Below are 21,421 nucleotides of genomic sequence, written 5' to 3'. Positions count from 1 at the left end.
TCGATATAGGACGTTTCATTCGATTTCGATCTGGATACGGATTTAATTGATTGAATTAAAAATATGTGCTATTTTAAACTAATTCTGTCAAATGTAGGGGAACTGGGGGTAAAATGAACACCCTAAGCAATTTTCATGTTTTCTTGCTTATGAAGCTGTCAGATTATTTTTCAATAGCTCAGAATTGAAGAAGGATGTTTATGCAATGTAACAAGTTGATATATTGAAATATTGTGATGGAAATAGAATTTTATCAACATTATTTTAATTTTGAAAATTTCTTTCCATAGAGTCAATGTTCCAAACATGTGGGTAAAATGAACATGCAACGGGGGTAATATGAACATACACTTGGGGGTAAAATGAACATACAATGGGGGTAATATGAACATATACTGGGGGTAATATGAACACATGCTGGGGGTAAAATGAACACCATTCAAATTGAACGGGTTGCGGCATGATTCTGGGCATCTGGTACATGATCAATGCATATCTCACAGGCATTCTGGAAGCTATGGAACGTTTAGCTGCGACCATTTGGCTGGTTTTCGGTTTCTGTCTTTGTATTTTCTCCGGAAAACTCTCGGCATCTGAAATAAAATTCGGTAGTATTCGCCCTGCCATGGTGTTCATATTACCCCCATCTAGAGTGGTTCATTTTACCCCCAAAGAATCAACATAATCAAATCATTTGTTCTTAGAATTAAGAAGATAAAAATACTTTCGATTTCCGTCTACTTATCATACATACCTTAAAGATATGATGTGCTTCGCAGTTCAATAATTTTTTGATGATTTTAGTCATAAAAACCTTAAATTTCACGAGTAAAAATTTACATCATATGAGAAAACGGAGAGGCGTACTTTGGTTTTGTTTACTTTTCCAGGTTTTGACAGTTCTAGATCGCGCTAGAATTGTCGAAATAGTTTCTTAGTCTGAGATTTAAGGATGGTGCTATGTTTTGCATAGATTTATAGCATAATTACCGTAAAACACAAACCTTTTCATTTTACCCCCCCTGTTCATTTTACCCACAGTTCCCCTATTTAAGGATTTAAGGATGGTGCTATGTTTTGCATAGATTTATAGCATAATTACCGTAAAACACAAACCTTTTCATTTTACCCCCCCTGTTCATTTTACCCACAGTTCCCCTACCGGAAAAATCGATTTTCTGTTTCAGCGACTATTCCTATCGAATTTCTTCTAAAAATCATGTTTTGTCAAATAATTAGCATTTTTGATCGTTTTGAGTGATAATTGTCCGTTTTGGCCAGCATTTGTATGGGATGCGGCCACTGTGCGTAGGGTTGCTCATAATTAGAGTTACTGTGCACGTGCTGTAGCCTTAGGTGCAGGAGCCTCAATGCTTGCAAGCACACGGGAGTGCTGTACATTGTGAGCCCTTTTTTGGTGCGCCTCATTTTTCTTGAGATGTGTCTCACTGCGGTCTCATGCGCTCCGTCACATGTGCTGTTTAAAACCCAGCGCAATAATTGAAGTGATTACAAAAGTTTTCAACGAGTATCGAAATTGTAACTCTTGGATCGTGAGTTGTCGACCATATCATGTAGGCCATCTAGACACCTGCATAATAAGGTGAAAATAGTTGTAGAGGCTTTTCGTTACTAAGCAGTTGTTTCAAAATTTGGATACAGATGGCGAGCCGTAGCGCCGACCAGCGCATGAGACGAGTCTCCCCGAGAGCACATCACCTAGCGCGCGCTTTTAGAATTTTCGTCCGTCTAGCGCAGCACACTAGGATTCCGATGAGCTGAGAGACGGTTTGGTTGGAGGCTCGTCAGTACATTCATGTGCTCCTGAGAAAGTTGATGTTAACATTAATTATCGACGTAACATGGAAGATAACATTTTATAGTACAAGTCACTTGCATTTAAACCATATTTTTTGCTGTTTTTCTATGCATTCCATGACGTTTTCCTAAGGCGGCCCATATTGCCCGATCACCCCTATATACTGCTTCGCGTTAGAAAATGGATAAACCAACGTGCGAAGCTTGATTTTTGACCAACTTTGCTGCTTCGCAACTCGATTCTCAATAGTGCGCATAATGCACACGGCAGAGGGCATAGATGCGCACTATAGCGAAGTAACTCGCGACGCGGCGAAGTTGGTCAATAATCGAACATCGCACGTTGGTTCATCCGTTTTTAGTCAATACAAATACACTCACATTGCGAAAATTGAATCTAGTACCATTCTATTTAATTCCAATAGAGTTTGCATCCTTCGACAGATACATGTTTTTCAACCTCAACTGTAAGGCCGTCTTCAGTGTCGTGTACTTTTAGTAAAACCATGATGTTGTGAAGCATGTTACCTACATCCCTATCCACTGCTACTGCATCTTTCTCTCATCTTTGCAGTATCAATGTCAAGACGTCAAGAGCATTCACTCTATTTCGTGTTTCAAATACCAAACTCTTGAAATCTTCTTACGCTAACTTACCTCCAAACATTTTCTACAGAACGTATGCTGACAGGGTAGCACCTTGGAGGACGTGTCTAGCCGTTCCAAACATACGGAGCACTCCAGCAAGTCGTTCAGCAATCGCTCATCCATTTTGTTATCCTATGCGTATTTTTATCCCGATGGATATATCCGTATCCTGCTAGGCGAATGCTTTAACTTCACTTCAGAACACTTGATTTTGTTTTCTTTGCTTCCTAATTATTACCTACGTATAAACATCGATTCAAATTATTGCACAATCCCACACGAATTCACTTCTCCGTCATATCGCTTAACACAACACAACCCAGCACTGGAACTACATTCTCGCTGAGGAATTCAATTGGCTCCGTACAGACCAATTTTTCTCGCAACACATCACACGAACCAACTCCGAAAAAAAACCTGTTGTAGAGCACCGCCAGATTCTGGACTCTTCTTTCACTTCCTTTTCGCGTCCATTATCTGGGCGAATGGCCTCCGGGAAGCACAAAGTAGGTAAGAGAAAGAGCACTAATTTATTTCCAATATTACAAAATTCGGGGTTACATTTTTACACAAGGCTTCTTTTGCTCTTCTTGCTGGGCGCCTTGCCTTGCCTTGCTGCTAGGTATGATGGGAATGTCCTTCCCTCACTTGTCTTATGCGTTTCCCCACCGTCACTTATTGAATGCCCATCGACGACAGCATGCAATGCTCCTGGCTGGTACTCAGCCTACACACATAAAACACGATATGCTGATGGAAACTCATTTCTCTTGCTTGCTTATTTCAAGTGTATCTTGTGAAAAGGGGTTTTAAAGGCTCTCGTGAGTCTAGAATAATAAAAAGCCTGTGATAAAGGTATAGTAATATGCTTATAAAATGTAAATTATTGTACAAAACTGTATTTAAAAAAAACCTATATTTTTTGAATGAAAAATATGTTTTTCTATATTGACTTTGTTGAAGCTTTTGATCTTAGCGTTTTGCATATGTGGTCATTAAATACAGTAACGGCAAAAGCTTAAAGCCACTTCATTTTAATTATTATAATTGTTGAATTGCTTTTTTTAACATATTGGCGTCTAAAATTTCGTATTATTCAATATTACGAATAACTCATTTGCAACAGTTTGGGACAGTTATGCGAATAAAAGAAGTACCGGGTACCCCCGTTGGGTTGACCACATTTAATCTGAACACTTTTTAATCTGTACCCCGCTAATTTGCACATCGTTCAGATTAAAAATGGTTCAAACGTCATTTATCTCATGGAACAGAGTAAAGTGAAATGGAACGCTGTGGAACGGATCGCAGAATCAAAACAAAACAGTGAAAGAGGTAACCAGAAACACGTTTCTAGGGTGACTAGATGTTCAAATTAAAAATGAACCCCGATGGTTTGCATGAGGTACCGTTCAAATTAGCGGGGGTGCACGGTATATGTTTTCCATATTTTGCAGTCCACGTTTTAAACTTGTTCTTTTTTAAAATGACATTCAGACATTTCTCTAAGTTTTTCTCTGATTTCATCTAGAGATTACTGCTGTAGTTTTGCCAAACATTTCTCGAGTAGCTTCCCAAGGAAAATAATCTCAATAGATTCTTGCATTTCTTCAATAATTAAAAAAAATCCGTTGGCAATTGTCTGGAGACAACCCTGAGAAATAGATAATCTCCTTGAGGAATTAAGACTTTCTTTTGAGAAATTCCTGGACAAAATTTTGGGCCTCTTAATACAATTCCAGGTTGAATTTTTTAAGAAATCTATGGAATAATATCTGAAGGAATCTTTAGGCAAACACCTGATTTCATATCTGATGAAATTAATGGACACAATAATACGAACAACAATACTTGGAAAACGCTTCTCTGATCAATCCTTATGAAAATTCTCAACTCTTGGTACCATGTTTTCTTGGTTCCTGTCAGTTATTAATAATCAGATTACGGACTTACGGAGTTAAAAAAGGTATGAAACATCATGACGGTGAACCAATAGAAGGAACATTTAATATTTCCTTCGATGCTTCCTACAAGCCGGATGTGAGCTAGACTCAGTCTTCAATTTTCGGGGTTTAGGAAGATCCCAGTCGGTAGAGGAATTCTTAAAAACCCAAAACTTTGAGCTTTGCAGGAAGGAAGTTAGGGGCCCAGATAGCCGTAGCAGTAAACGCGCAGCTATTCATCATGACCATGCTGAGGGTCGTGGGTTCGAATCCCGCTGGTCGAGGATCTTTTCGTAAAGGAAATTTTCTCGATTCCCAGGGCATAAAGTATCTTTGTACCTGCCACACGATATACACATGCAAACATAGTCAATCGGCAAAGAAAGCTCTCATTTAATTACTGTGGAAGTGCTCATAAGAACACTAATCTGAAAAGCAGGCTTTGTCCCAGATGGGACGTAACGCCAGAAAGAAGAAGAAGGAAGGAAGTTACAAAAGATATTTTGAAGGAATTCGGCGAACTTGCTTGTGAAAATAAATTTATGGAAGGTACGAAACGAGTTTTCGACAATCTCTTTGAGAAATTAGAGTTAACATTTTCAATGCAAATTGTAGGAGATTTTTAGAAAAGGCGAGCACCAGTTTCAGAAATTTCCGGTGGAATTGATAGTATTATTGTATTAATTTGAATAGCTTTTCACCTTTGGCGAATTCGCTACTAGTATCTACTTGAATCCCTATTAGAATACAGAATTCAGTTGATAGAGCTCCTGTCTGAATATTCAAATGCCATTGGCAGATAACCTCTCCCTTTTTCGTCATTGATTTCGAAATAAAAAAGAAGGTTTTCATAATCATTGATTGGTGTTCTGTCAGTCCGGACGTGTAGATATAAATCACAAACTTCAACAGTTCTGATCTTTCTAATGTTGTTTTTATGTTTCCAATATAATAGCGAATAATTTGCTAGAAATACAGAAATTCATCGGACATTATATTAGTTTAGTGAAGTGTTCTTAAGGCAGGCCTGCTCAACGTACGGTATGCTGGCCGCATCCAGCCCGCCGCATCATTTTGTGCGACCCGCGAAGAGCTTGAAGATTCTTCTTATATCTGACCCCTTCACTGCTCTAGAAACTCTAGAACTAGATGTTTGAACATTCCAAGGCTGATTATTAAAACTTTAGATTTTTAAATTTTGTTCTGAGATATTTTTTTGTAGATTCTCTACATTTTTTAATATTCATACAAATTCGCGTAATTTCATAAATGGTTGAAAATGTTCCATTTTAATTTTATGTGGATTAAATACGTACAAGGAATCTCGGCAATAACATTCTTCACTAATGTATGATATGAATTCATCAAGTTCGAAAAAATGTGGTAGGCAAAATGTGTAAGGCCAAACGCTATATTATTGAATTATAAGGTCGATTTTTAAAAACACTTAAGCATGAGTTCTATACATGAGAAAAATTATAACCAATATTTGGTAGATCCAGAGGCATGTCTGAATAGCTTTTAAAATTTAATGCAGGATTCTTACATTAATTTTCTTGAACGACTTAATCAGGATTTTACAAAGAGCAATTTTGTCACAGAATACTTGTAGGAGTTCACAGAATGATAGCAAAATGGCTATCACCAAATACTGGATATTATTATGCAAAATTGTCTTGAGCTATCCCTAGTGAATTTCTTACAGAAATCTGAGTAGGACAGAATTTTCCAGATTCTAGATCAGGATTTTATAATAATTTTTAAGTGTGTTTCTGCGGAATATGAGGGACAAGTATCACCGAATCCTACACTGGATTATTGTAAAATCCAGGGCTTCAATCTTACAAAGAAATTTTTATTTTATTAAATTCTTATCAAGGTTTTTAAACAATACTAGATGAGATTCTGGCAGAATCTTTATTATAATTATATTTTATAAAATTCTGGACAACGATCTCACAGAACTGTGCAAAATTTTCAAAATAATTCTGAGCAGGATATCATAAGCACAAGTCTCACAGAATTCTCGAGATTATCGCAAAAGCAAATATCTTTTCAATTTTTTCCAAAAGGAATTTTTATAAATTTTATTTTATGTTACCAAATTTTTTGAAACTACTACAATAGGCCAGGGGAAGTGGTTCACCCAGAGTGAATTTATAGCAGAGAAAAAGTAGATTTTGTATGGAATTTGACAGGATAATGAATGACAAGTTCATCCACTTCTCCTGGCCTATAAAAAAAAGTTTGGCCCGCCGTACAATATTGTTTCTGAGATTTGACCTGCGGTTCAAAAGGTTGGACAGGCCTGCGATTAGACTATGTCCATAGCTCGGCGATTACATTTCTCATGGGACATTTTGTAAAAGTTTTAACAGATCTGATGTGCATCAAACTAGAATCCTTTGATTATTTTAACGTATGTCATTAATAAAGGTGCGTATTTCAAATGGTATTGTTCGTCAATAGAAATGAGACCATGAGAAATCTAAATTTATTAAAGCAAAATCTTACAACAACGAAGTTACCCCATTTGAACAATAACTGACTTAGAAAGCATCAGAAGTTGCAAATTCTGTCAAAGATTAACATTTTTACTAAGACTCCTCGATAGTGCTATGTTGTTTGTGGGGATATTATATACCTTGTTTAAAAAAAATGTCCGTCTAGGTATTTCTGGTCAAAAAAGTTGAAAAAAGTGGCTTTGGTAAAAAAGGAGGTGTCAAAAAGGAGTATTTTTAGTGACTTGCTTCAAAAACGTGGCAAAGTCACTTAAAAGTGACTCACTACCAGTCCGAGTCTCACTGGATCATATGCTGCATATTCACAGAATACAATCAACTCTCCATAACTCGATATTGAAGGGACCATCGAGTTAGGGAGGTATCGAGTTATAGAACACAAAATCAGTGCAACTGCGATCCAAGGTACCATCGAGTTAGCCATGAAAAGCAACTTTTACTATGGCTCTCTAACTCGATATCGAGATAAAGAATATCGAGTAAAAGAGAGTTATAACTGTATATCACAAATTATTGGGCGGAATTCTCATAGAATCTTGAACATGTAAAAATCATGGCAACATTCTCACAGAATGTTGGGCGGATCTCTTACTAAATCGTCAGCGTCATTCCACATAGAATTAGCCAAGAGTATCACAGAATCTTGGGACATGATTTTGATAAAATCCTGAGCAGGGGTTTCGCAAAATCCTAGGTTAGAATTCTGTGGAGCATTTTTATAGTATCTTGGACAACGTTTTCGCATATCACAGTACGATAACTTAAAATGAATCTTGGAATCTGTCAGTCGTTCCGATGTGTAAAAGGGCTCTGCCTCTATCATAAGAGCTATAAAGAACCTTTATGGGTTCATTATTTTGCTCTAAAATTAGATTCTCCAACCGCCTTACTTGTATACCAATTTGAAGCAGAGAAAAACTTAAAACATAAACTTTTTTACCGTCAAACATTTCAAATGCAATACAGATTTCATGCTATATGAACTTTTGATGAAGTATGCATATTCTCAGAGATTGAAGGGGTGTCCATTTCGCCACGGGTGTTCATTATGCCCCTAATCCCCCTAATTGATAGAAAAATGACCGGAAAATTCATAAGCAAATATCGTCAAATAAACTTAAGCAAATATCTTTAAAAAGCTCTGAAATAAAAAATATAATATATAAAATATATTAAAAAAAAAACTCCTGCTGGAATGTTTGACAGATCTCCTAGAGAGCAACAACTTTAGAAATCGGTGGAAGAATTAGTCGAAAAATGTCTGGAGGAAATCCTGGTTTGTGCATATAAATATTTGGAGTAATTCCTGTGGGAATTATACGAGGCAGTAGCGTTGAGTTGAGTTGCACAATCATTTACTAAAGCAAATTAAAAAAATTTTCAAAGCATCTCTTTAAAAAAAAGCTGGACAAATTTCTGAGCGAATCGATGGAGGAATTTCAGAAGGGTTCTCTAGAGGATTTCCTGAAAGTATACCAGTTAGGTTAACCGAATTTTTTCTTAAATCTGGAGAATATATTTCTGAAATACGTGGGGAATAGTCTGAGATTTTATATGAGTCTGAAGATTTCTCTCGAGCTTCTAAAATTTTACTCCAGGATTCATATGCATTGAAACAACAGGAACAGGAAAAAATAGAGACTTGCATTGAAATAGTGACCAAGTCTCTAAAAATAATTATATCATCTTTTTTAATATTAGACATGAAAGTCGGACTTTTTTTTATTTTTAAAAGACAACCTTTAAACTTAATTTCTCTGAGTTTCCTTCATACAAACAGTTGTTTGAAACATTCTTGTTTGCCATTTGTAGCTTGAGCCCCCAAGTTTTCCGACATAGTGAAATTTTGGGACACTCTATTATGTAGTCATCTCCTACATTTAACAGTCGACGTTTCGTCCAGGGTTGACCAGGCCCTACGTTGTGTGATTTTTGGTCCCGAAGGGGCAGACGAATAACGAACAAACTACTTTCACGCTTACTGATTTATTGCCCACCACCGAGAGGCAGTGCTCCTGCTCGGTGGGGGATACGATAGGTGACGATCACAACTTACAAGAGATATGGTGAGGGATAAGTGTGGTATATTGGACTAGTAGGATTGTGGGGCTTGGGGATGCTACAAAGGTCATTAGCCAAATACTTCAGTTTACCGTAGCGTAGCTGTAGTATAATTGGTAATGCGTCCGTGTACAGAATGGAAATTGTGGGTTCAAGTCCCGCCGGCTACATAATCTTTTAGCACAATGTTACCACAATTACACTTAATTTGGCAAACATATCTCTATCTGCCGATATTGAATACCTTTACCCTAAAAAGTTTAACAGTCAAGATAATACGTTAAAGACATCCTGGAAGGTAATCGTTAGAAATCAATAACACTGGGGAAAAGTATTTTGTCTCAAGCACCAAAACACAGCTATTTACTTAATTTAGGATTTCTAAATCGATTACTGTTTTCGAAAATATAATAGCACATCAAGCTTTTTAGAGGGCCGTATGAATAAAATGTAGTAAAGTTGAGTTTACTACATTCTCGGTAGTAAACGCTATATGTGGAACACGAGTGGAACATGTTTGTGTCATTTTCCTTTCTACACCTTTCGAACATACTACAAACAACGCATTGCTATGAATAAAGGTAGCATTTACTACAAAGCTACTGGTAGTTAGCTTCAGAGGTTGCTACACATGCTTTGAGATTGCGGAATTGAATGGAATAATTTACTTTTGAGTAAAAATCATAGAAAAACGATATGAGTTTTGATATTTCGGAAGCAAATACCTTTGCTTAGGAATTCTGAGGTTACGAAATTATTCGCCCCGCCAATGCTGAGATTCCGGTAAGATTACCGGCAGTAGCAATTTGTAATATCCGTGTGAATTCTGGCATTACGATAATTATGTTATTTTCTAGGAATTTTAGGATGTCGGTAGGAATTCAGATATTTATAATGTAATTTGGAATTTTACTTGTAAACTCTGACATCTCAGATTTTCTTTTGAATTCCGGAATTCCTGTAGGAACTTTGGGATTCCGATAGGGATGTCGGATTTTTTTTGATAATTCTGGAAGTTTAAATACCATTCTAGGAATATTGCGGAAATATTAGGAATCTGGTAAAAACTCTAGAATTGGGGTGGGAATGGGATTCCGAATATTAATCTCTTGGAATTCTGTGGGTATCTTTGAGACGGACCTTTAAGATTCCATTGATCTCCAGTTCCGTTGGAATTTCAAAGCAAAGCTTTAATATAAACGATTTGAATGTCGGTAAATATTTTATAGATTTCAATGGGATTTTTTGTGAAATCGACAAGAATTTTGATAATTTCAAAGGGAACCCTGGTGTTTTAGGGGAGATCTTCATTGAATTCTAACGACTACCAATGGAATCACTACAATTCCCATAAAAATCTCGACATTCTAAGATCTAGACATTCCAAGGATACTATCAGAAACCCCACCAAAATAACGATAATATCGCATAAACACTTAGAACTTCCGGAATTCAACATGCTGTTAAGAAAACACACGGGGAGCATCAAAATTCTACCGCAATTTCACCAGAATCTCAGTACTGGTGCTAGAAAATATGTGGTTCCAAATTTGATAGCTGTAATCTCAAGATCTCTTCATAGATGTTAAGCTAGTATTTAAAAAATCATCAATCACTGGCGTTGGCGAAGGCCGAAAACCACCCAGAAAATTCTTTGATGTACCATCATCATAAAATCATAGACATAAAGAGAATACCAGACTAATCGCAAAATTACACTACAAATTTTGTCAAATAACAGCACCTTCATGATTTGTGCAAATTGTCGCGTAATCGATTAGATTCCATGCATTTTCTTCATATGCATGATTGTATTAACTTTAGGCGTCACTCTGAATAGATTGTTCTTTACGTGCAGAATCACTCTGCACTCTGAATGGAAATTTCTTAAGATTCTATAACATTCCCCAGAAAACCATTCCCCCGAAAACCATTCCCCAGAATTCCGTTCCCCAGAATGAACCATTCCCCAGAAAATCGTTCCCCAGAATGTAACATTCCCCAGAATTCCATTCCCCAGAATGCACCATTCCCCAGAAAGCTATATGAATATCCATTTTTTTTTTTTTCTTTTTTTAATTATTGCTTTGCGTGAGTCACCTTATGTGGGGGCGCAGATTGTCGTAGCGGTAAACGCGCAGCTATTCAGCAAGACCAAGCTGAGGGTCGTGAGCTCGTATCCCACCGGTCGAGGATCTTTTCGGGTTGGAAATTTTCTCGACTTCCCAGGGCATAGAGTATCTTCGTACCTGCCACACGATATACGCATGCAAAAATGGTCATTGGCATAGTAAGCTCTCAGTTAATAACTGTGGAAGTGCTCATAAGAACACTAAGCTGAGAAGCAGGCTCTGTCCCTGTAGGAACGTAACGCCAGAAAAGAGGAAGAAGAGTCACTTATGTGACAGGCTAAGGTCTGATGTGACAAAACAAATATGTAGGTAGGAGGGTTAGGGACATAATGAACACACGGGGCGAAATGGACACCCCCTTACTCTCTGGGAATATGCATATTTCAGCAAAACTTTATAAACTGTACGAAATCTGTATTGTATATGAACGTTTTGACGGTATAAAAGTTTACGCTTTGCTTCATTTGTCCTCTGAAATTCTACTATATTTTTTTCTCAGCTTCAAATTAGTTTATAAGCAAAGCAGAGGAAGCGGTGGATTTATTTTAGAGCAAAGAAACATATTTCCATTCTATGTAAAATAAGCATTTACCTAATGTGTCCAATATGCCCATAATCCCCCTATTCATGAGTATTTTGCATATTATTATAATACACCCTTTTTTTAATACATTCCCATAAAATATACAGACTATATGTTTATTTTTGCATATATAGTGATGCACCCTTCTTTCAGTGTTATCTCATTAATGATATAGGCAAAATATATCGATGGAGAGCCCATATAGCAAAAGGTCACTTGGCATAAAATAATTTGGTATAAAACCATTTGCCATCCAGCCATACTTATGCTCCTTCTTTTCAAAAAGGATGTTCTTCATGTCATGCCAAATGGTCATTGGTCAAATAACCATTATACCAAATGGTCCTTGATCATTTAATCAATCATGCCAAATGCCTTCTTTCCATTTGGTATTCTTACGGAAAATTTTGTCTATATCGTCAACAGGATAAGACTGAAAGAAGGGTGTATCACTATTTTGTGCAAAATTAAACAAGTCATTTGTAATTTAGACTTGACGCAAAGAAGGGCGTATCATTTTAATGTGCAGAATAGTAAGTTTTTATTCTGCCGAGTTTACGTAATCATTATATCGGAAACGTATAATATGATACTACGAACGTCTTTATTCTAATCGGTGTAGCCCTAAAAAGTAAGAGGTGATGCACCTTCTTAAAACATTGATGAAAAGCTGCATACATCACTACATTTGATAAAAATTGGACATACATGTGAAATTATACATTTGGAATCTACTATACCGAAAGAAGGGTGTAGCTCTATTTTGTGCAGAGTAGTGATGAGTTGTTCTTCTTCTTCTTTCTGGCGTTACGTCCCCACTGGGACAGAGCCTGCTTCTCAGCTTAGTGTTCTTATGAGCACTTCCACAGTTATTAACTGAGAGCTTACTATGCCAATGACCATTTTTGCATGCGTATATCGTGTGGCAGGTACGAAGATACTCTATGCCCTGGGAAGTCGAGAAAATTTCCAACCCGAAAAGATCCTCGACCAGTGGGATTCGAACCCACGACCCTCAGCTTGGTCTTGCTGAATAGCTGCGCGTTTACCGCTACGGCTATCTGGGCCCCTTAAGTGATGAGTTGTATATTCTTTTAAATAAATATTGGATATTGTGTTTCCCCATAGACTGATCTATCAGTTTTTATAAGTGCCAATAAAAGTGAAACTACTGTGATAGTTCATTTGCAAATGAAATTTGAATTATGCGTTAAGTGTTCATAATTAGTAGCACCAATGCTAATCTTCTCATGTACTTGTAAACAACTTTGTATGGAGTTTAATTTTCAAGTTTTTTAAATAGATTATTTCAAAACTTTAAAGTAGGTATATAATTTTCTGGGGAATGGTCCATTCTGGGGATTGGTTTTCTGGGGAATGGTTCATTCTGGGGAGTGAAATTCTGGGGAATGGTACATTCTGGGGAATGAGATTCTGGGGAATGGAATTCTGGGGAATGGGTTTCGGGGGAATGGTTTTCTGGGGAATGTTATAGAATCGAATATTCTATAACATTCCCCAGAAAACCATTCCCCCGAAAACCATTCCCCAGAATTCCGTTCCCCAGAATGAACCATTCCCCAGAAAATCGTTCCCCAGAATGTAACATTCCCCAGAATTCCATTCCCCAGAATGCACCATTCCCCAGAAAGCTATATGAATATCCATTTTTTTTCTTTTCTTAATTATTGCTTTGCGTGAGTCACTTATGTGAGGGCGCAGATTGCCGTAGCGGTAAACGCGCAGCTATTCAGCAAGACCAAGATGAGGGTCGTGGGTTCGAATCCCACCGGTCGAGGATCTTTTCGGGTTGGAAATTTTCTCGACTTCCCAGGGCATAGAGTATCTTCGTACCTGCCACACGATATACGCATGCAAAAATGGTCAATTGCATAGTAAGCTCTCAGTTAATAACTGTGGAAGTGCTCATAAGAACACTAAGATAAGAAGCAGACTCTGTCCCAGTAGGGACGTATAGCCAGAAAAGAGGAAGAAGAGTCACTTATGTGACAGGCTAAGGTCTGATGTGACAAAACAAATATGTAGGTAGGAGGGTTAGGGACATTATGAACACACGGGGCGAAATGGACACCCCCTTACTCTCTGGGAATATGCATATTTCAGCAAAACTTTATAAACTACGAAATCTGTATTGTATATGAACGTTTTGACGGCATAAAATTTACGCTTTGCTTCATTTGTCCTCTGAAATTCTACTATATTTTTTTCTCAGCTTCAAATTAGTTTATAAGCAAAGCAGAGTAAGCGGTGGATTTATTTTAGAGCAAAGAAACATATTTCCATTCTATGTAAAATAAGCATTTACCTAATGTGTCCAATATGCCCCTAATCCCCCTATTCATGAGTATTTTGCATATTATTATAATACACCCTTCTTTTAATACATTCCCATAAAATATACAGACTATATGTCTATTTTTGCATATATAGTGATGCACCCTTCTTTCAGTATTATCTCATTAATGATATAGGCAAAATATATCGATGGAGAGCCCATATATAGCAAAAGGTCACTTGGCATAAAATAATTTGGTATAAAGCCATTTGCCATCCAGCCATACTTATGTTCCTTCTTTTCAAAAAGGATGTTCTTCATGTCATGCCAAATGGTCATTGGCCAAATGACCATTATATCAATTGGTCCTTGATCATTTAATCAATCATGCCAAATGCCTTCTTGCCATTTGGTATCCTTACGGAAAATTTTGTCTATATCGTCAACAGGATAAGACTGAAAGAAGGGTGTATCACTATTTTGCGCAAAATTAAACAAGTCATTTGTAATTTAGGCTTGACGCAAAGAAGGGTGTATCATTTTAATGTGCAGAATAGTAAGTTTTTATTCTGCCGAGTTTACGTAATCATTATATCGGAAACGTATAATATGATACTACGAACGTCTTTATTCTAATCGGTGTAGCCCTAAAAAGTAAGAGATGAAGCACCTTCTTAAAACATTGATGAAAAGCTGCATACATCACTACATTTGATAAAAATTGGACATACATGTGAAATTATACATTTGGAATCTACTATACAGAAAGAAGGGTGTAGCTCTATTTTGTGCAGAGTAGTGATGAGTTGTATATTCTTTTAAATAAATATTGGATATTGTGTTTCCCCATAGACCGATCTATCAGTTTTCATAAGTACCAATAGAAGTGAAACTACTGTGATAGTTCATTTGCAAATGAAATTTGAATTATGCGTAAAGTGTTCATAATTAGCAGCACCAATGCTAATCTTCTCATGTACTTGTAAACAACTTTGTATGGAGTTTAATTTTCAAGTTTTTTAAATAGATTATTTCAAAACTTAAAAGTAGGTATATAATTTTCTGGGGAATGATCCATTCTGGGGATTGGTTTTCTGGGGAATGGTTTATTCTGGGGAGTGAAATTCTGGGGAATGGTACATTCTGGGGAGTGAAATTCTGGGGAATGGTAAATTCTGAGGAATGGGTTTCGGGGGAATGGTTTTCTGGGGAATGTTATAGAATCACTACCTTGTATGGTGATTTACTTGCTTAATTTTCCACAGGATTGAAAGTTTATGTGCTAGAGAATATTTTTATCTACAAAGTTCATAATACTCTTGATGCTCAGAACTTATCTTTCAATGATTTAGATAAGTATTCTAATCTGCCATATACAAAAAACGAAGAAGTTTGCATGGAGGCTACAAGCATCTTGAAAAAAAATCAATTTAATCGGGCATGAGTCATTTGGCACAAAGCCATTTGATACAAAGTCATTGGACATACCGCCATTTGGTATAATGGTTATTTAACATGACATTTGTTTCCATCAAAAATTGACATCTTTCGATAAACCGGTTAATTCTGCTTATGCCAAATGGCCATTATGTAAAATGACCTTATGTCAAATTATATTATACCAAACGACTTTATGCTAAATGGCCCGCTCACATTTCATCTACACACTTAAATTCGAAAATCGATTATCTCGTTAAATGGTTTGGCGAGCATCCAACAGCTGACATCTCGGAAATTATTTATCGGATCTCAGTAAAACTTTTACCGAAATCTTGATAAACGTTTACCGAATCTCGGTTGAAATTTGGCATGCCGACATTTCGACGAATCGTTTTACCGAAGTCGGACCAATATGAGCCTATGCATGCCATAAAACGTTTGACTTTTACTGTGCGCCCTGTTTTCAAGTTGCTTGTAGGAGAGAGCGAGACAGCACCAACACACGGCGCACAGTAAAAGTCATGAGAACAAAAGAATTTATGGCACGTACAGAGGCTCATATTAAGGGTCTGTCTCAATTGGGCTATTAAAACGAGTCCGAACTTAAATTTGACAGTTCGGAAATTATTTCCCCTCTGATTTCGATCTGTCAAAAATAAGTCTGCTCCAGAGGAGACTTATTTTTGACAGATCGAGAATTATTTCGCTAGTTCGTGTTAGCTGTTTGGATGTCGGTTTTTATTTTTGGTCCTGCTTCGGTAGATTACCTATATGGACATCGGTATGACCGTCCAGCTGCTTCCGGACGGCACATCAAGTGGGATGATATATTGCTGCTCAGTGAATGGGTAAGTTTTTCCCCCGGTGGGATGGCTAAACCGTGTATGCATGCCAATGGAACGCTCTGGTATCCAGTGGTCTACCGATTGCTGCCACTGCAGTAACAAAAGGCTCCTTTTCGTACATCACTGATCGGTTCCCAGGAAGTATAAAGCTCCCGTGTATGAACCTACCCCGTTCATTCAATCCGGATGGTCACACAGAAATGTGTTGTCCAAAACGTACAGTTGCAGTGCTGGTAGCGAATCACTTGTTAGTGACTTGGTCACTATTTTCGAACTGGTAACCAAAAAGTCACTATTTGCAATGAAAAGTATTTTCCAGAAAAAATGGTCACTATTTTCATGAATAAATGATAAAGAAAGTATAAGCTGGTCTGGTTCCTCAAACTAGAACAGCAAAACAATTATGTTTCACAGTTTTAAAAACATCAACTTTGTTCAATTTGAAATAATTGAAAGATAGGGATCTCTGGCTTTTCCTGGAAAGTTTCAGATGAATATTCCTCAGAGATTTCTTACGAAAAGTTTGAATGTTTAGTTGGGCTCTTTGAGGAATTTTTGGAGATAATCCGGACAAATTTTAGAAACCATTCTAAGCTTATCGTTCTGGCCGAGATTTTTATTTTTAACGAGAACCAGGACTAATGTTTGATTGATGTTCAGAATAATAGCTAGGGAAGTTTCAAGAATTACATTCCGTTGTAAATTAAAAAAAATCTCCAACCAGTCTTTTGAACGAACTTTTGAAAACAACTTAGGAAGGTAAGCCAAACCCTTATACCTACCAAAAATATTAAAATATTTTTTCATAAACTTTTCCAGGATGTATGCTTAAATTGCATTGATTCTTTCAGATATTCGCTGACTAAGCTGCAATTCTTTCTTTCTCACGAGTTTGATCAAATGGTTGAATTGGTTTAATATTAACGGAATTTTGATACAATTTTTACAATAGATTCCGTTTTTTATTTTGCAATAAATTCCGCCATTTAAAGAAAAAATGTATCCACAAACATTGAAAGAAATCCGTCCACAACCACCATTGAATATTTACCCTCCAACACCTCCATGAATATATTCAAGAATGCCCTAAGTAGTTCGTTTAGCAACTCTACATTATTTGAAAAATCACCTATAACTTTTGCCGAAGAATTTGTCAGAAACGAGAAACTCGTCAAAAAAGTGATCTGATTAATAAAAAACAATGTTTGACTCTCAACTTTTATTCCTGTCGAATAGACATATTTCAAATTACTACAGCAACTGTTTACTGTTATCTACATTTTTAACATCCACTTATATTTCTAGGTATTTTTGGATAAATACTTGTAGTTCTGAAGTCACTTATTAGTCTTTATTTTGATCATTTTAGTCACTTAAGTCAACATTAAGTTGCTGTCTAACCACTACCTGAACTGCAAGGCTAGTTGTTCGCTAGAACAGCTAGACCTCAGCAGGGTTGCTACATATACAGATTTATCTGTATTGTACAGAATTGTTCGTATATTTTGTGATCAAGAATCTGTACATACAGATATTTTTTTAAATACTGATATACAGATTCTGTAAACAGAATTCTTCCAAAATTGTACAGATTTTTGAACGATGAAAATATATATTTTTTGAAACCTTAGAATTTAAATTGAGATGTGACAATTTCGCCTTGTGATTACAAATGATTAATAGCTCTTTAAATTTGTTGTGTAAACCTCAAGTTTATCTTCATTCTTGGGGACACAAATCTAAAATGCAGATATTTTGCTCCAGGATAAACACAGAAAGAGAAAGTGTTTTGGGTTTATTCACAAACTTCATAACGCCAAAAAATGTTCATTTTTGACACCCACCCACGCCCTCGTAACGCATTTTGTAAAAATATTTTTCAAATTTTGTATGAGCTGTAACATCTCAAGGACACCCACCCACCCTCTTCAGCGTTATGAAATTTGTGAATGGGCCCTTTATGGAGGTCCCAAGTGTTGTGCTTTCAATACCATGCATTTCTTTGCCCTCCTAAAATTTTAGATTCTTCGTGGAAATGTGCAGTTATGATCATGGATTCAAATTTCTGTCCGAAAAGTGTTTCATGAGAAACGAACAGTGCAGTATCTTATACCAATAGGACTAAACACCTACAAAAACACTAACTAGAATCGTTGATGTGTTCGGAGAGGGGATAATATTTGCCCTCTCAAGAATTTTGCGCTCACCCTGACTATGCAATACTGCAGCATAAAACGTACAAAACCTCAATTCGTGGTTTCTTCTTTGTTTTTACACTGGCACTATGGAACATCAGTACGGATCGAATACGTGCAGATTTTGTTTTATGCTGACATGACATTCATGGCATATTTGCCCATTACGCATCATGTAAATCAGTAATAACTATAATCTAACAGTAGAGGAACAGCAGCTTCAAACTTGTAAAGCAGAAAATAAAAACAAGTAAATGCAAGAATTACAAATTAATCCTCAAATAACATTTTGATGATTTGTTGTGTTAACTTGCTTGCACTGAGGTTAAAATTTCCTGAATCGACAAAGTTTTCGAATTGGACCAGACAAAAATTAAATTTGACAGTTCATTGATTAATTGGAGGGAAAATAATTTACGAACTGTCAAATTTAAGTTCGGACTAATTTTAATATCGCAATTGAGACAGACCCTAAGTGTGTACTAAAATGTATCATGCTATAAAGTAGAAGTCTTATTTTGCATGGTTTGGTGGATTAGATCCCTAAATATGTTAATATGTTAATACAGAGATGAACCAGCCTTTGGTTAAAAATATCTCTAATAAAGATAAAATAATAATAAATAAATATGTTAATATGTTACCTATATTTCAAATTCTATGTAAGCATAAAAAACAATGTTGTATGCAATTTTAAAGACATAAATTTATTTATTATTATTTACTTAATTTATTTGTTATCCTTCAGACACGCAAAAATGTTATTTCTGTTATGCAGTGTAACTTTGCAAATATCTTTCGGAATTTGTTATTTTTGCCACATTGACCCCTTTTCACATGGTACACTAGTAATTTCCTCGAATTTTGCATCACAGCAGGCTTTAGTGTTAGCTCTAGGATACAGACAAGGCACCAGCGTCCGCATCACCAGGGGAGAGAAGTGCACATGAAGATGGGATGGAAGCATAAAAAGAGGCACTCTTCTGCACCTATTCGAATGGACCCCCGGATCTTGAAGTGGGGCCCATGAAGACTGGTTTTCACACGGGGCCCCCTTTGGTTGAACTTCTGAATTTTGAACTCTCGGATCGAAACCTTCACTAGGAACACTTTTCTACACACGGACACCGAACGAGAAACTGGTAGGTACTCAATAATTATTCGATAGAAATTTGTATATAATTACGGGCAAATTTTCATTAATGGAATTCCAGAATGGAGGAGACTGGACGTAAGGTACTGGGCAGCTTTTTATATGTGTGTGGTGTAAGATGCAATAAAACACTAACGGAGAGACATCCGACCAACCGAACGACCGAAGATTACAACCGGAGAAAAAATCGAACTCGCCTGGACGAGGAGGCATTCTTGACTAGCTGCGCTGCTTTTTGGCTCTCCAACCCGACCGACGAAGAACAGGCCAGGAGAAGTGGATGAACTTGTCATTCATTTTTCTGTCAAATCTCATACAAAATCTACTTTTTCTTTGACAGAAATTCACTCTAGGTGAACCACTTCCCCTGGCCTACTGTTAATCCTGAGATGGTGTGAGTGTCAAGATTGGAGATGCAAGATAAACAACACTGAATGCAGCCACGGCCAGCTCCGCGGCGGAGTCTCCGCCACTGTTTCGTGTGTTTCGTTCGTTAGGTAAATGTGTTAGTGCCAACGACAGATTTTTGAACGAATGACAGTTCCATGAATGAATCACGGATGAATGAGTGAGACCGAGACAGGGTCGCTTCAGCATTGGTGCACACTCAAAAATAAAAATACAGTGGGATTTTGTTTTTGGAAACACGATCGAAATTTTCAGTTGCCAAAAACGGAACCGTGCCAAAATTGGAACCATTTTTTCTGATATTATTTTTCAATATTTGCTTTTAAAACATTATTAGGATATTGTTACATCATTCTTATTATCCATTAAATTTGTGAATGAAGCCTAAAGAGGAAGTGATTGAAATGCTGAAAATTTTCGAGAAGCTTAATAAGGCTCTCGTACCCGGATAAAATATACAATACAAAAACAATATAACGTAATGAAACAGTACCATTCAATATATTGGAAATACAATACAGTATATTGTAAAATGACAATACAATAACAGTACAATATATTGTTTTGAACAGTTCACATTTTGAAAATACAATACGATATATTGTTCATGTATTGTCTTGATTAGCAATTCGTGTATTGTTGTACAATACAAAAACAATTCAACGAACTGTATTTCAATTAGTGGTGAAAAGCATAGAATATGTATTTTGAATGGATTGTCCCCCAACTTACCGGATATTCGTGCCAATAGAAGAAAAATAATTTAACTCCTATAGAAGTAAAGATATTTATTGCAATTTTAGAGAAAACTATCCGTTTTACGGATCAATGGAAAGCTACCGCAGCTGTCACATCACTGATTTGCACTGGTAAATCATCAGTAGGCTTCAATGATACCTTGGATACCGTCTTGATGATTGTTGTTTGTTGGAGTTTTTCATAGCGCTTTCTCTTTCAAGCATACTATGATTGAATTGTTTGTTTCAATGATAGAATGATTTCGAAGCCTGCGGTAGAGCTTTGACAGCTGCGGTAGAACTCGGCGGCTACCGCAAAACGGAAAATTTTCTTAACAACCGTAATATCATGGTTGCATTCGTCGTTACAGATAATGTCAAATGACCTCTACAAAACTACTTATTTTTACTTTTTGAATATTTTTCACCCAACATTTCTTGCTTTCTGAACTTGTTTTGTTTACTTCTTTCAGACAAGCTACACAGCAAAAAGCAACAGTTGTTTTACGCGAAAATAGGAATTTGACCAAAATTGTATGGTATAAAACCAATAAAAAACAATACAGTGTTCTGTTACAATATATTATATTGTTTTTGAAATGTATATTCAAACAAGAATAATGCAGAGTCTATGAATGAA

The 21,421-nt window shown here is 36.5% G+C and overlaps 1 protein-coding gene across 4 annotated transcripts in view; it reads right to left on the bottom strand.

Annotated features, from left to right (window-relative positions):
- The window catches only part of LOC5566586 (E3 ubiquitin-protein ligase SH3RF1), a 108,243-nt gene extending 88,352 nt beyond the window's left edge, over positions 1-19,891 (bottom strand). Inside the window, exons 1-2 of one of the 4 annotated variants that reach the window (XM_021854763.1) lie at positions 19,773-19,891; positions 2,476-2,704 (exon numbers count right to left, since the gene is read on the bottom strand). In XM_021854763.1, the coding sequence (XP_021710455.1) occupies positions 2,476-2,589 (114 nt within the window). In that variant the 5' untranslated portion in view covers positions 2,590-2,704; positions 19,773-19,891. The other 3 variants (XM_021854762.1, XM_021854761.1, XM_021854760.1) reach the window with 3 other exon arrangements.
- Positions 19,892-21,421: the final 1,530 nt, after the last annotated feature.

The sequence above is a fragment of the Aedes aegypti genome, chromosome 3 (assembly GCF_002204515.2).
Source record: "Aedes aegypti strain LVP_AGWG chromosome 3, AaegL5.0 Primary Assembly, whole genome shotgun sequence".
NCBI classification, from domain to species: Eukaryota; Metazoa; Arthropoda; class Insecta; order Diptera; family Culicidae; genus Aedes; species Aedes aegypti.
This window is presented reverse-complemented; position numbering and strand designations above follow the sequence as displayed.